Source organism: Pseudonaja textilis, chromosome 4 (assembly GCF_049901715.1).
Source record: "Pseudonaja textilis isolate UNSWEBS1 chromosome 4, rPseTex1.2, whole genome shotgun sequence".
Lineage (NCBI taxonomy): Eukaryota > Metazoa > Chordata > Lepidosauria > Squamata > Elapidae > Pseudonaja > Pseudonaja textilis.
Window position 1 is genome coordinate 41,437,837 of NC_141993.1, and position 13,489 is coordinate 41,451,325.

General features: G+C 33.6%; 1 protein-coding gene across 40 annotated transcripts in view; it reads left to right on the forward strand.

Annotated features, from left to right (window-relative positions):
• The window catches only part of ABLIM1 (actin binding LIM protein 1), a 200,855-nt gene that overhangs the window by 136,278 nt on the left and 51,088 nt on the right, over window positions 1–13,489 (forward strand). For 22 of the 40 annotated variants that reach the window (XR_015743487.1, XR_015743486.1, XR_015743485.1 and 19 more), the window contains 2 exons: window positions 604–691; window positions 6,119–6,177. Coding sequence is in view for 36 of the 40 variants with exons in the window: in XM_087932695.1 (XP_087788821.1) it covers window positions 604–691; window positions 6,119–6,177 (147 nt within the window). In the remaining 4 variants the exon portion in view is untranslated. Of the gene's footprint in view, window positions 1–603; window positions 692–6,118; window positions 6,178–11,794; window positions 11,843–13,489 lie in introns of all 40 variants that reach the window. The other 18 variants (XR_015743484.1, XM_087932686.1, XM_087932701.1 and 15 more) reach the window with 1 other exon arrangement.

Here is a 13,489-nt window from a genome sequence, read left to right on the forward strand (position 1 = left end):
CAGTATCACAATATCTTGATTCATGTGATAAAGACATTAATGAGAAATACCAAGTTAATCAGAGTTTAAATTAAAATTCAATCAAAAATAATTGTATGAGAAAAACACAGAACCTAAATTGCAGTCTACAGATATTTTAAAGGCTGCCGTCTTCAGTTCAGAACTCTTAGTCTACTTTTGCCACTATCAAAAGCAATAGCAGTCAGTGAAAGGTGAAAGTAAATAGAATATCTAGGTCCATTTATCTACAAATAAAAATGTGTTCTTAATTATATTCATTAATAGCAATGAGAGAAAAAAGTGGGGAGAAAGGGAATGAAAATTGCTGTAAATAAACCATCGACCTAAGAAAAGTCGCAGAAGAAAGAAATATGAGATTACAAATTTGTATACATCACATTAATTCATCCAACTGATAGGACTGAAACTTGCCTTTTCAAAATGTGTAGCATGTTGGGTTTAGAAAGTGCAATTCATTAAAAATCATAACATGAAAGGCTAAGCTAGGGTAGTCTCTTGTATAAGATTTTGAGCTAGAACTGTGCCATTTTTGTATAGATAATGTAGATCACATTCTATTTTCCACACTTATCTTTTCTGCAGGCAGGGGACAAACATTACCATCCAAGTTGTGCACGATGCAGCAGATGCAACCAAATGTTCACAGAAGGAGAAGAAATGTATCTGCAAGGTATAGAAATTATATATTGATAATATACATATATAGACAGAAGCTGCAGTTAATGCTGAATGCAGAAACATTATGGGCATGCGCCAGCTTCCAGGTGCAAGTCAACATACTGGTTATTACCTGTAAAGCCCTTCATGGTAAGATTATCTTAAGAACTTCCATTGTTTCTTCTTATCCTGTACAAGTGGAAAAAAATTGTTATGGTCCAGGTCCCATCCATTAAACAGCAAGTTCTGATGAGACCTAGGAAGCTCACTTTCTTTCTTTTTCTTAATAAAGTTTTATTGAGTTGTAACAAAACAAATAAAACATCTTATTTGAGTACAGCATGGTTCTGGGTTATCACATTTCCATACAGACACAATTTCATATGCATACTCATCTTATGTATTCAACTTCATATCTTATTACTCTTTTTCCAACTTCTCACTATTTCTCCCTTTCCTTCTCTTAATTTTCTTTTATGCTTATTTCATTTTCTTCTTATTCAATTGTATTTCTTTTACCTAAATTTCTATATCTTTTTATTCCTTATACTTATACTTTCATCTGTCTTGTTTGCAATTTCATATGTCCTCTTCCAACATTCTTAAAAAGCAAAATTCCCTCTATGATTGCCAATTGGAGTGCGACACCTTTAAGTCTTATTGTTATTATCATATGAAATCTTATTAAACATTAAATTGGTGCATTCAAAAATTATAACATTCAAATTTCTAATATCTATTTTATATCATGTAAATCTCATCATTCAGACTCCGCTTGGTACTTCCCCTTGAAAATGTAAAAAGAAAAATTCTAAAAACACAACAAAAACTATATATATATATATATATATATATATATATATATATATATATATATATATATATATATATATACACACACACACACACACACACACACACACACACACACACGTACATATATATATATATATATATATATATATATATATATATACACACATACATACATACATACATACATACATTAGTAAACAAAATAGTTATTCAAATTCATTCTAGTACTGGTATGAGCCTTGTAAATATTTCACGTTTCTTTTCAATATTTATCAATCTTTGAGAACAATTGAAATGTTTCTCTCCCTTCTTTATTATTGCATTAATTATAAATAAACATACAATTACAGAACAATAAAGTTTTATCTCATAGATTATTTACTTATTTCATTTCTAACTCATTATAGTATTCTATTGTCACAACACTATCTTTTGTACCTTTGCAGAATTCTCACTTTTAACTTAATTTAACCATTGTCTCTGTGTTTTCTAGCTGAGCAAATACCTTTAATCCTAGTAAAATCTTTCAGGACCAGCTCCTTGCCTAACCTATGGTCACAAGCCACGGTCATCCCCATCTTCAAAAAGGGAGACCGTAGCCTAGAGGAAAAGTACAGACCAATCTCCTTATGCTACGTCACCTGTAAAGTCGTGGAATCAATTATTAACCAATCCATTATCCTCCACTTAGAGACAAACAACCTACTCTCCATTAAACAATTTGGTTTCAGGAAAAGAACTATTCTGTAATCTGCAACTCTTACACTGCAAAAACATATGGACTACACAACTCAATCAGGGCAAAGCAATAGACACAATCTATATAGACTTCTGTAAAGCCTTTGATTCAGTGGTACACAACAAACTACTCCTAAAACTAAAATCTTATGGTATCTCTGGAAAACTGCATAACTGGGTAGAAGCATTCCTGTCAAACAGACAACCAATGGTTAAAATTGGGAGTGTCCTATGAAATTCTGTACCTGTCAATAGTGGTGTCCCCCAAGGCAGTGTTCTAGGACCAACTCTCTTCATACTCTACATAAATGACCTCTGTGATCATATTAAGAGCAACTGTGTTCTCTTCCCTTATGATGTAAAGCTGTTCAATACCACAGACAATACTGCTACCCTTCGAAAAGATCTTGACTATGTATCAGAATGGTCAAACAAATGGCAACTTCAAATCTCAACAAATAAATGCTCTGTCCTACATAATGGCAAAAAAAAATCAGAAAATAAAATACAGGCAGAATAGTCAAGACCTTGTTGATGATCCAAACTCTATCAAGGATCTTGGAATACTCATCTCAAATGACCTAAGTGCTAGAGCCCACTGTAACTACATAGACAAAAAGGCATTAAGAGTTGTTAACCTAATATTACGTAGCTTTTTCTCTGGTAATATTACACTAATAACTAGAGCATACAAAACATTTGCTAGACCAATACTCAAATACAGCTCATCAGTCTGGAAGCCACATTACGTATCTGATATTAACACAGTTGAGAAAGTCCAGAAATATTTCACAAGAAGAGTTCTCCACTCCTCTACTCGTTGCAGAATATCTTATGCCACCAGACTTGAAATTCTAGACCTAGAAAACCTTGAATTATGCCGTCTTCTGTCTGATCTAAGTATGGTATATAAAATCATATATTGCAATGTCCTACCTGTCAATAAATACTTCAGCTTCAACCATAACAACACAAGAGCTCACAATAGATACAAACTCAAGGTTAATCACACCAAACTTGATTGCAGGAAATACGACTTCAGCAACAGAGTGGTCAATGTCTGGAATACTCTACCTGACTCTGTAGTTTCTTCCCCAAACCCCCAAAATTTTAACCTTAGACTGTCTTCTATTGACCTCACCCCTTTCCTCAGAGGTCTGTTGGGGGCGTGCATAAGCGTACGAACGTGCCTACCATCCCTGTCCTATTGTTTCTTTTATTTTTCTTATATGTACCCATTTCATGTATTCATAACTATGTATATACTCATACCTATTATCTTGTAAGCGATTGACAAATCAAATAAATAAATAAATAGTACGTTTCCCCTTTTTCGTTATTTCCTGTTTTTGTCCCTCATAAGTTCTTTCCCTTTCTATCTTTCCCCCTTTTTCTCATCCCTTTTTTAGTATCCTTCTCTCTCTAATTTTCCCTTCTGTAGTTTTCTTTTCTGCTTCTCCTTGCTGTTGTATTTCTTTTTCAGACTATTTTTCTTTTTGGCTGTTCCCTTTGATTTCAAACTTTTAACTCTTTTTCCCCTTTTTACCTCACTTTGCATTATTTGATCATTAAAAATGGCTTCTTCTTTGACCCGCCCTTCTTCTTGCTCTTGGACCTTTTCCTTTTGTTTTTCATAGTTCAGGATTTCCATTTCAAAAAATTCAAATACAATGTCAAAGGATCTTCCTCCTCTTTCTGCATCTTCTTTCTGTTTTTTAAGACTCATCTTCAATTCCTCCAGGAATGATGCCATTTTAAACACTTTTGAACAACCACCCAATTGACTTTAAGTAAAAACAGAAAAAGAAAACTTTTTTTTAAATCACCAAATGATTCCAGACTGTTCCTTCTTGTTTCTTTCCTTTCCTTTTCCTTTCTGTGGGTTACTGTATCTTTTAATAAGATTTCAGTTACAATGTATCCTCGGGAGTCTTTTCAAAGTTTCACTGTTAATCCTCTTTATTTTTCCAGGTGGCACTACATTTTTTCATTATTCCAAGTTTCACCCTTTTGCCTCCGCTCTTCTCCTTTTTAGGGCTTTAAAATGACCAAGAAAAAATATTTATTTCCCTTTTGACACTTAGATTTCAGCTTAAAGTTGCCTATTAGTGTCAAAATAGATTAACATAAATTTCTTTCCATACCATTTGTAATTGTCAATATAAAGGTTAAAAAGGGGGTTTTAACCTCCTTTTCTCTCTCCTTTGCTGCTTAAAGATCTTCTTTCAGAAATATCCCTCTAAGTACTTTTAACTTCAGGGTACCTTGCTTAGATGTTCTCTGTTGTTTGGCCCAGTCTGTCCTGCTTTCCACTTTGTCTTCCTCCTGCACAATCTTATCTAGTCGGGTTCTTCTTTGAGGTGGCAATTTCTGACCACCGCTGCAACCGCCTTCGGGGAAGGGAGTTTAGACCAGCCAAGGAGGAGAGATGCGGCTCCCCTCCCCTCGGCTAGCAATCCTCCCCCTCTTCACTACTTCTACGGGGTGGGTTCAGCCCTGAATCCAACGGATTGGGGTGCTCCAGTGGCGAGCACAGATCGAAACCATGCATGATCGCAGGTTTCGGTCTGTCACTGAAGAAACCCAAACCAGAAACCCGGAAGCTCACTTTCTTTGTCACAGTACCTGCCCTCCAAGAACATGTTAACAGGGTCTTCAAGGCTGAACTGAGGTTATAATAGAACTGTTTTGCTTTCAGTGTCATTAATTAATCTCTTGGGATTTTCTTTCATATTTTTTATGGTTCTGACCAAATATAAAAATATTGCCTTGCTTCAATTCATATAGCTATCCAGGTGTGTTATTCAGAAATAATAAAATAAGGTTAAAGTATAAATCAACAAACAATTTCCTGAAACTAAACATAGGTGAATAACTTGTTTGCTTTTTCTTTTTTTTTTTCTTTTAAACTGAAAATAAGTACCGGTATTTACTGTAGGAAAACAAGTTTCTTCTAGTGCTCTTCCATTATTTATCAGCAACAAAAAACAGAATGCAGGGTTTGTTTGTTTGTTTTGAAATTTTAAACTTTTCTTAAAGAATGTTATTCAGTGCAAAACTGCATGATCCAGAAGTTTAAAAAAGAAACTTCAGTTTCAGGGTAGTGTGTTCACTATATAGTTGCATTAGATTTGTCTGTGCGCAAAAGAACATGGAAATTTTTGTCACATCTTCCTGTTGAATAAGAATCTTGGCTTCTGCCTTAATGGAGTCTAAATCTAAGTTATGCGCATAGAACTGGATTTTCCTTTTTTTTCCACATCTCCTTTTGCCTTGCATCCATGGTCTCCAAATCTGTCTCAGGAAAACATTTCAATATTCTGAGCCAATTTAGGGTGCTCCAAAAAGGCACTAGGAAAGGGACATCTAGTCTGCTAATAGATCCATGGAGGTGGCAATAGAACATGAGAAAAAAGACATTCGATAATTGAAAAGTCTATTCAAAACTAACATTTTATGTAGTCTGATCTTTCTGGTGCTAAGCAATGGAGAAGCAGTGTACCTTTTTATTTTGAAGCAGGGTGCTCTGACAGTTATTTTCTCCAGCTGAATCAATGCTGAAGGAAGTAAATCTGGGAAGACTTACTGGAAAAAGTAAATCTGCCTAACGAGTTAACTGTTTGAGACATTGATGCATTGACATTGCACTGTGTGCTGCGTACTTGCTTCTGGGAATTTTGCAGTATGTGATTAATTGTACATAAACAGAATATTACAAAATAGAATTTAAGTCTTTTTTTTAAAAAAGAGGCTGATTCAAGTCAAGAAGCTACTGCAGAAGTTTCTAGAGTTAAGGAAAGTGGGAAGTATTAAAGTCCCTATTTTAAACAAATTTCTTCTGAGCTGAATAAAATGTAATATGATTTATCTTGCTTTTTTACAATAGGTTCTACAGTTTGGCATCCCGACTGTAAACTTTCTACAAAGGGAGATGAAAAGCTAAGGGTAAGAAGTAATTTGCATTTTCTGAATTTTTAAAAACTATATGATGATTTGTTTCACTTAAAAATATTACTTTTTTGCTAATTTTAAAAGTTCTTTTTTATAATTGTACTATTGATCTTTTTCTTGTGTTTGGCTTTGTGCTGTAAATAAAAATTTAATTTTATATGATGATTTCTTTGGAAATTGGAAATGTTTTTTACAGACTTAACTTGTGATCCTGTTTATTTATTTAAAGTTAATATCACTGTAGGATAAATCTCAGCAAAAAATAAGAATAATATATAAAATCTCTGCCAATTTATGTATTTTATCATTCTGAATTACATTAAAGAAAAAGGAATCATGAATCATTGATGATTATATAAACTGACATCATGATTATGTTATAAACTGACAATATAATCCAATATACTTATAAGCTTGCATACTCATAACTGATAGAATATTCTTCCATATGTGGGTATAACAACAGGATGTTGTTCGGATTCTATGAAGAAAACAAAAGGAATAAAAGCATTTAGAATTTCTGAAAAACAGTCATGTAACATTGCATTATATTTTGGCAAACTTTTATTGCCTTTCTAGGAAAATAGTATTTCAGTGTCCCAAAGAAGGCCTTGGAGAAAAATGTTGTGCATTTTATTATTGCTTTAATTCACCTGTCATTTTGACATTTTTCCCTTTCTATACTCTTACACTGTCATACAGTTCAGAAGTTTATAAATTTCATAAATACATAAATTAACTTCCATCATTTTAAAGTTTCAAGGTAATATATTCCATTCTGACTGATCATATCTGTATCTGGATTTTTTGTTCTATTCCTGAAATGAATGAGATCCAGAAAAGGTTCCCACTGGTTAAAGGAAGGAACAAACTTTATTTTCCATATTTTCCTAAAAGATTTTTTGCTACTGTACACTGGAAAAATGGGATTTTTTGCGAGAAGGAACATAAAGAAAACAGGCATCAGCAAAATTATTTTCCTTGCTATGTGTATGAACAAACCATTATTTGCACTATTAAATGGGATGTTGTCAGTAGTTGTTTGTGTTCCACACATATATCCCTTTAAGTTTTGCATCATTATCTTCATTTGGCTTCATTTTGTGGGTGTGTACGTCTTTGAGTCTGTGTTGATGCCTAGCATATAGATCTATTCCTTAAATACCCTATTTGGATGTCATTACAATTTGTAAGGCTAATTTAAGTAGCCACAAAGATTCAGCTATTGATAAATAGTAAAGTCAGAAGTATGGCTCTTTTTAAATGGTTGTTAACTGTCTGGATCTTGGGACGTGGGCAGGATATAAATGCTAATAAACTAACACATTTATTGTACGATTAGTTCATCTCTAAGTTGAAGATCCGAACATGCTGTTGGACCAGATTGTTTATCTGTTGTTATTGGTGTGGTAATAATTCTTCAGTTAAGTGTTATTGACCTTTCAAAACCATTTAGCAAAATTTCCTGTTTCCAAGGAAACTGCAGCCATTCTTTCCTTTCCGTCCCATGAACAAGTGCTTGTCTGGTTCAGCATAAAAGAAGTTTTGCATCTAACGTATAAACTCTATTTCTTGAAAAACAGTAGTTCCAAAAAATGTATAGTGCTGCAGAGAATCAAAACTGTTCTCATTGCATTTCCCCTGACAATCAAAATACATACCACCAGAATTACTTGTTGAAATAGCTTCATCAGTCATCAGTACATTATACAGCATATTGTCTACAGCAGATCTTGGACTGCATGCTTCTTATTATCAAGCGTTCCTGCTGGGTTAGATTTTAGGTGGAGTCCATAAAAACAATGATTATTTAATATCCATTCCTCTTGGGAGATTTCCAAAGAAGTTACATATGCCAGAAAAAGCAGGAAATAAAGTAATAGGTATAAAACTGTGGGGAATGTTTATTGCTTTCTAACATGGCCCATAATCAATTTTTGGGGTGTGGATTGCTGTCATGTACCAAATATCACAATGATTACCAGGAGATAATTTTTATGGAAAGGGAGTAACTTCTCTGTAATATATATGTTTAGGAACCTATCTCCTTTTTTCACTTTTCCTTCTTGTTTCTGTTTTATAACAGCTTTCCTCATCTGATTTCTTTTATCCAAAGAGTTTGGTTCTTCGAAGACCTTACTCTTCAGAGGTTTGCAGTTGTGTTACTTCTTTCTGCACTCAAGTTTTCAGCTACTGCTCCCACTTCTTTCATTACCCTTACTTTTCACTTTTGTAACCACATAATGAAAACTTGATTTTTAATTTTCACAAGCAAATGTCACTAATTGTTTCTAATATATAGGTTTACATAGATTGCAAGAAAAGAAATAAGGATGATAAATACACTATATTGAGGCATTATGATATTTATATATTGATACCATGTTAGTTGTTAAGGAAAAAAAATATGAATGGAAATCATTTTACTTTGCATGTAAGCCGTTAAAATGTGAACAGTCCTTTGAATTCTGGAAGATACTATTTTAAAAGAAAAATAAAGCAGCAAATCATCTTTGGGCAGAAACGACATTCTTCAGTCCCTTATTTATACCAAGACATTATACATAAATAGTGGAGCCCACTTCAGATAATTAACATTTCCCTTCCACTTTATTATCTTTCTTGTCTATAAGAAGGGAGTTAAAATCAATATAGCTACTCTTACTTTCATTCTCAATGAGTCTAGTTAGTGATGAAACAGGCATTCCTATGCTTAAATATCAAAGTTCCAGTCATGTGACCTATTTTATTTATTTACATACTTATTTAGGCAATGCTTCTCAAGCTAGTCTCCACAGTTTAAACTCCCAGTTTTCAAGGTTGACTCAGTTGACATACTCCCCATTTTGGTAACACTAAGTAAGCAATATATTTAGCCCCAACTACTTGACATGTTTTATTCAAGGGTAATAGATTTTGTGCACAAATTATATAGTTCTATATATTTGTTTGCAGTCGTATGCATTTTTGCGTAAGCATGATAGCATGGATTATATGTATTGCATGCCCATTTTATTTAATTGCTGTTCAAATCAAATAGTTGACGGCAATTAAAATTGTTACATATTGTAAAATATACTCTCAGAAAAGTTTTATATGCAATGGAGAACAAATATTCACTGTTTACTGTTCTGTGATAAATAAATGCAAACTACTACTTCTTGAAATTGAATACTTCCTTGAGTATAGTCGAAGTCTGTAATCTTCTCTGACAAAGGTTCTCAATGTTTAATGCCTTATAAAAGGAACTTAAAAAGCTGAAAATATGAGTTTGCCTAGTGGGCCTGTTAAACTCAAAGTAATATGGAGCTCATCAATTGGTTTGTTTGATTTGATTTGTAACTTTGATTAGTTTGAGGATCTCTTTGCCTGGAGATTTCAACCTTAAATTTCAGGACAAAATGTTATTTTTTTATACAGATAGTCCTTGACTTAGAACAGTTTGTTTAGTGACTGTTCAAAGTTACACTGCACTGAGAAAAGTGACTCATGACTGTTTTTCACACTTACAATTGTTCATCCTCATGGTTACACGATAAAAATTCAAACGCTTAGCAACTGACTCATATTTATGATGGTTTTAGTGTTCCAGGGTCAAGTGATTGACGTTACATCAAGCAAAGGCAATGGGGACCCGAGATTCACTTAACAACAGTGTTATTAACTTAACAACTGCAGTGAGTCACTTAACAACTGGTGGCAAGAAAGGTTGTAAAATGGGGCAAAACTCCCTTAACAACTGTCTTGCTTTGTAGCAGAAATGCTGGGCTCAATTCTTAGTTGTAAATCGAGGACTACCTGTATAAGTAAAGGAACTAATGTAGATTATTTTGATTCATTTCATAATTTCTTAAATAGGGGTGTAAATTTTAAAAAGCTAACTAATACAATAAGAACCAAATTAAACATAATGTCAAAAGTTCCTTGATGGCTTTTGTACATTTTCAAAAAGTAAAATTCAAAGGAAAGTTCAAGTGTGATTGTAGGAGCAGAACTTGTAAATGAAGTGTGTAAGCTTTTATTCATGAAGCATTTATATAGATAAACAAAATTTAGAAATATAGATTTCAATTCCTTTCCTACACCCTGTCATTTTCTTAAAATGGTTTTTGAATGTGACTCTTGTGCTGTTTTACTCTGAGCATAAAAGATTATTGATGCTTTTGTTGTGCATAATACAGTAGCTTTATTATATATAATATTTAAATTATAGTTAGCATTGCAGTGACAAGTTGAAACATCTGGTCTCAGGTCATGTCTCTTATTTTATTATTAAATATAGCTACAGAAACTCTAATTGCTTTTTTAGATCAACTAAAAAAATTATCTTTATCTATCTATCTTATCTGTCTATCTATCTATCTATCTATCTATCTATCTATCTATCTATCTATCTATCTATCTATCTTTTATTTAATGTATTTTCTGCCAATCTTACCATAATGTGATTGTTCTTGGGACCTGGGCAGTCTTACCATTTTGTCACCAAAATTTCCTGGCACCAAATGCTATGTTAGGATTTCATCTTTTAAAAAATTATCTCACAGCTGCTTTTTCAAAAGGCAACTGGACTGTTTATCTTTGAGGAAGATATTTCACTTCATTGGTTTCTTTCTTTGGTTTTGTGGAATCTCATTTTAAAAAATTACAATTTGGGGTATGAAATGTTTTTTAAACTCTATCGTAAAGCAAGTTAGTTTTCACAGAGGTTAATTGGTAGAGGAAGCAAGAATGTACAGACTAAAGTCTCCCTGCTGTACAGGTAGTCCTCAACTTATAACAGTTCATTAGTGAGTTACAGAAGCACTTTAAAAAAGTGATTAATTGTTGTTTTCCACATTTATGATCATTGCAGCATTCCCGCAATAACATGTTCAAAATTCAGACAATTGGTAACCTACTCATATTTATGACAGTTGCAGGGTCCCGAGGTCATGTGGTTTGCAATCTCCTGACAAACAAAGTCAATGGGGATTCACTTAACAACTATGGCAAGGAAGGTCTTAAAATGGGGCAAAACTCACTTAATAAATATTTCATTTAGCAATATGTAGTTGTAATTCATGTACATCTTCATAAAGATCAGTCATAGCCTAGCATTATGGACAAATGCAAGCTACTTATATAAAAAAGATGCCATCAAATTGTTTCTGTAAACCAGTACCTCTCTAAAAAACAAAGTGCTAATTTTCTTCTTGTGGCTCTCAGAAGTTACTCCAGAGTGGGTAGGCCCTAATGTTGGTTTTTGTTTTGTTTTGTTTGTTTGTTTGTTTTTGAGTTAAAAATAATAGAATTAGAAATGATTAAGGGGGCAAATGTCTTACATCCTTCTTGTACTTAAAATCTCTTCAAACTGCCTCAGAAATATTTTTGGTATCTCCAATTGTAGTCTTTGTGTCATATAAAACTGATATAGATCTTGAAGTGATGGAGGGTCCTGCTGTAAAAGAAAAAATATATCTAAAAAGTAATTTTATTCTAAGCATATACTTGTGCATGTATGAGTCACATTCTTCTGTATTTAAGAAGCTGTTCTTTGGGCTTGTTACGTTAATTATATATGAATGCAGTATGATTGCAAACACAAACCAAGCTATTCCTTCTTCTCCAGCTGTTTTCACCATCTTGTATACTGAGCACCATCAAAACGTTAAAGCAGGTACTGTAAACTGTGCTGGATCAATGTCCTTATATCTATAGTAGTAGTGCATCCAGTTGGTTTGATGTTCAAGGAATTATTATTGATACAGGGGACTTGCCCTATATAATTCTCCAGACCATAACTTGAACATCTCCAGTTCAGAGATGGACAGCATCACATCACTCGCACAGAAGGATGTGGATGGCTCCAGTGTTGTTTTGTTTTCATTTTTTAAAGATTATCTGTGTAAATTACAATCTCTGCATGGCAAAATCAGTATCAGAATAAAGTGCTCATTATTGAGATATGAACCAGTTTTGCTTTTTATTTACCAAGAAAATGAGTTCCTTGGGATAATGTTGTATATAAATATGCCAACTTTTAAATGCAACAATTAACAAAAATGTTGCGTCAATGTGGTATACTAATTTAGATGTTGGATTAAAACTTGAGGAACCCAGATGCACATTCTCATTTTACCATGGAATTAATCTCTTTGGACCAGCCAGCTTCCCCTGTATGTTATTATAAAGATGAAAAGAGGAGGACAATGTAGTGCAGGGATCAGCAACCCATGACTCTGGAGCCATATGTGGCTTTTTCAACCTTTGCTGTGGCTCCCTGTCACTCAAAATACACATTATAACCGCCAATGTGCGACACCCATCAGCACACAATTTATTGAGGATGATGGCACATAGAAATAGATGGAATTTTTTGTTTGCTGCAGGTGGATAATTTAAGTTTGGCTTTTTATTTCATAAATACTATAGTTTTTTTTTATACGTAGCACAAAGATAAAAAACGATATATGCAGTGTTATCTTCATTTTATATGTCAAAATGGGTTTGTGGCTCACAGTGTTTTCTGTGGGAAACGAGTCCAAATGGCTCTTTGAGTTTTAAGGTTGCTGACCCCTGGTGAAGTATAATAGTTAAAGGCACCAGGATAGAAGCCAGGAGACTGAATTTTAGACATTCTATAAGTATTAATCCAATTAGGTGACTCTGAGCCAGTCACTGTGTCTCAGCCCTAGGAAGATAGGCAGTGTCAAATTACTGCTAAACAAGAAAATTACATGTACTTGTCTAAGCAACTCCCCAAACCAGAAAAAAACAAATTACCCAAAACAATAAGGAAGCTTCAATCCAAAAAGAAATCACTTTGGTGGAAAACAAATCTGGTCACGTTGTCAACTTCAAAAGCTGATACAAAAATTTATGCCACCAGATAAAAACTGAATGCACCAAGTATCACATTAAACAAGAAGAAAACCTTCTACGCACCAATTCCACCCGCGCTTTCTACAATTTTGTAAACAACAAACTAAAAGACTCAACGTCCATCCCACCCCTGAAAGTACCTAATGGTAAAGACTGCAATGATGACACTATTAAAGCCAACCTCTTTAACACATTCTTTGGGTCAGTATTTGTAAACAGCAATGGATCATGCCCTAGTCGAACCACAGACAACTACAATGATCTAATGCATATCAATTTTACAGAAGACAATGTTGAAAAAGCACAACATAATCTAAAACCATCTCTATCTATTGAAGCAGATGGAATATGTGCCTACTTCTTTAAAAACCTGCCCACTGCCATAGCCAAACCTCTAAGCATAATCTTTGAAAAATCTTTCAGGACCAGCTCCTTGACAAAA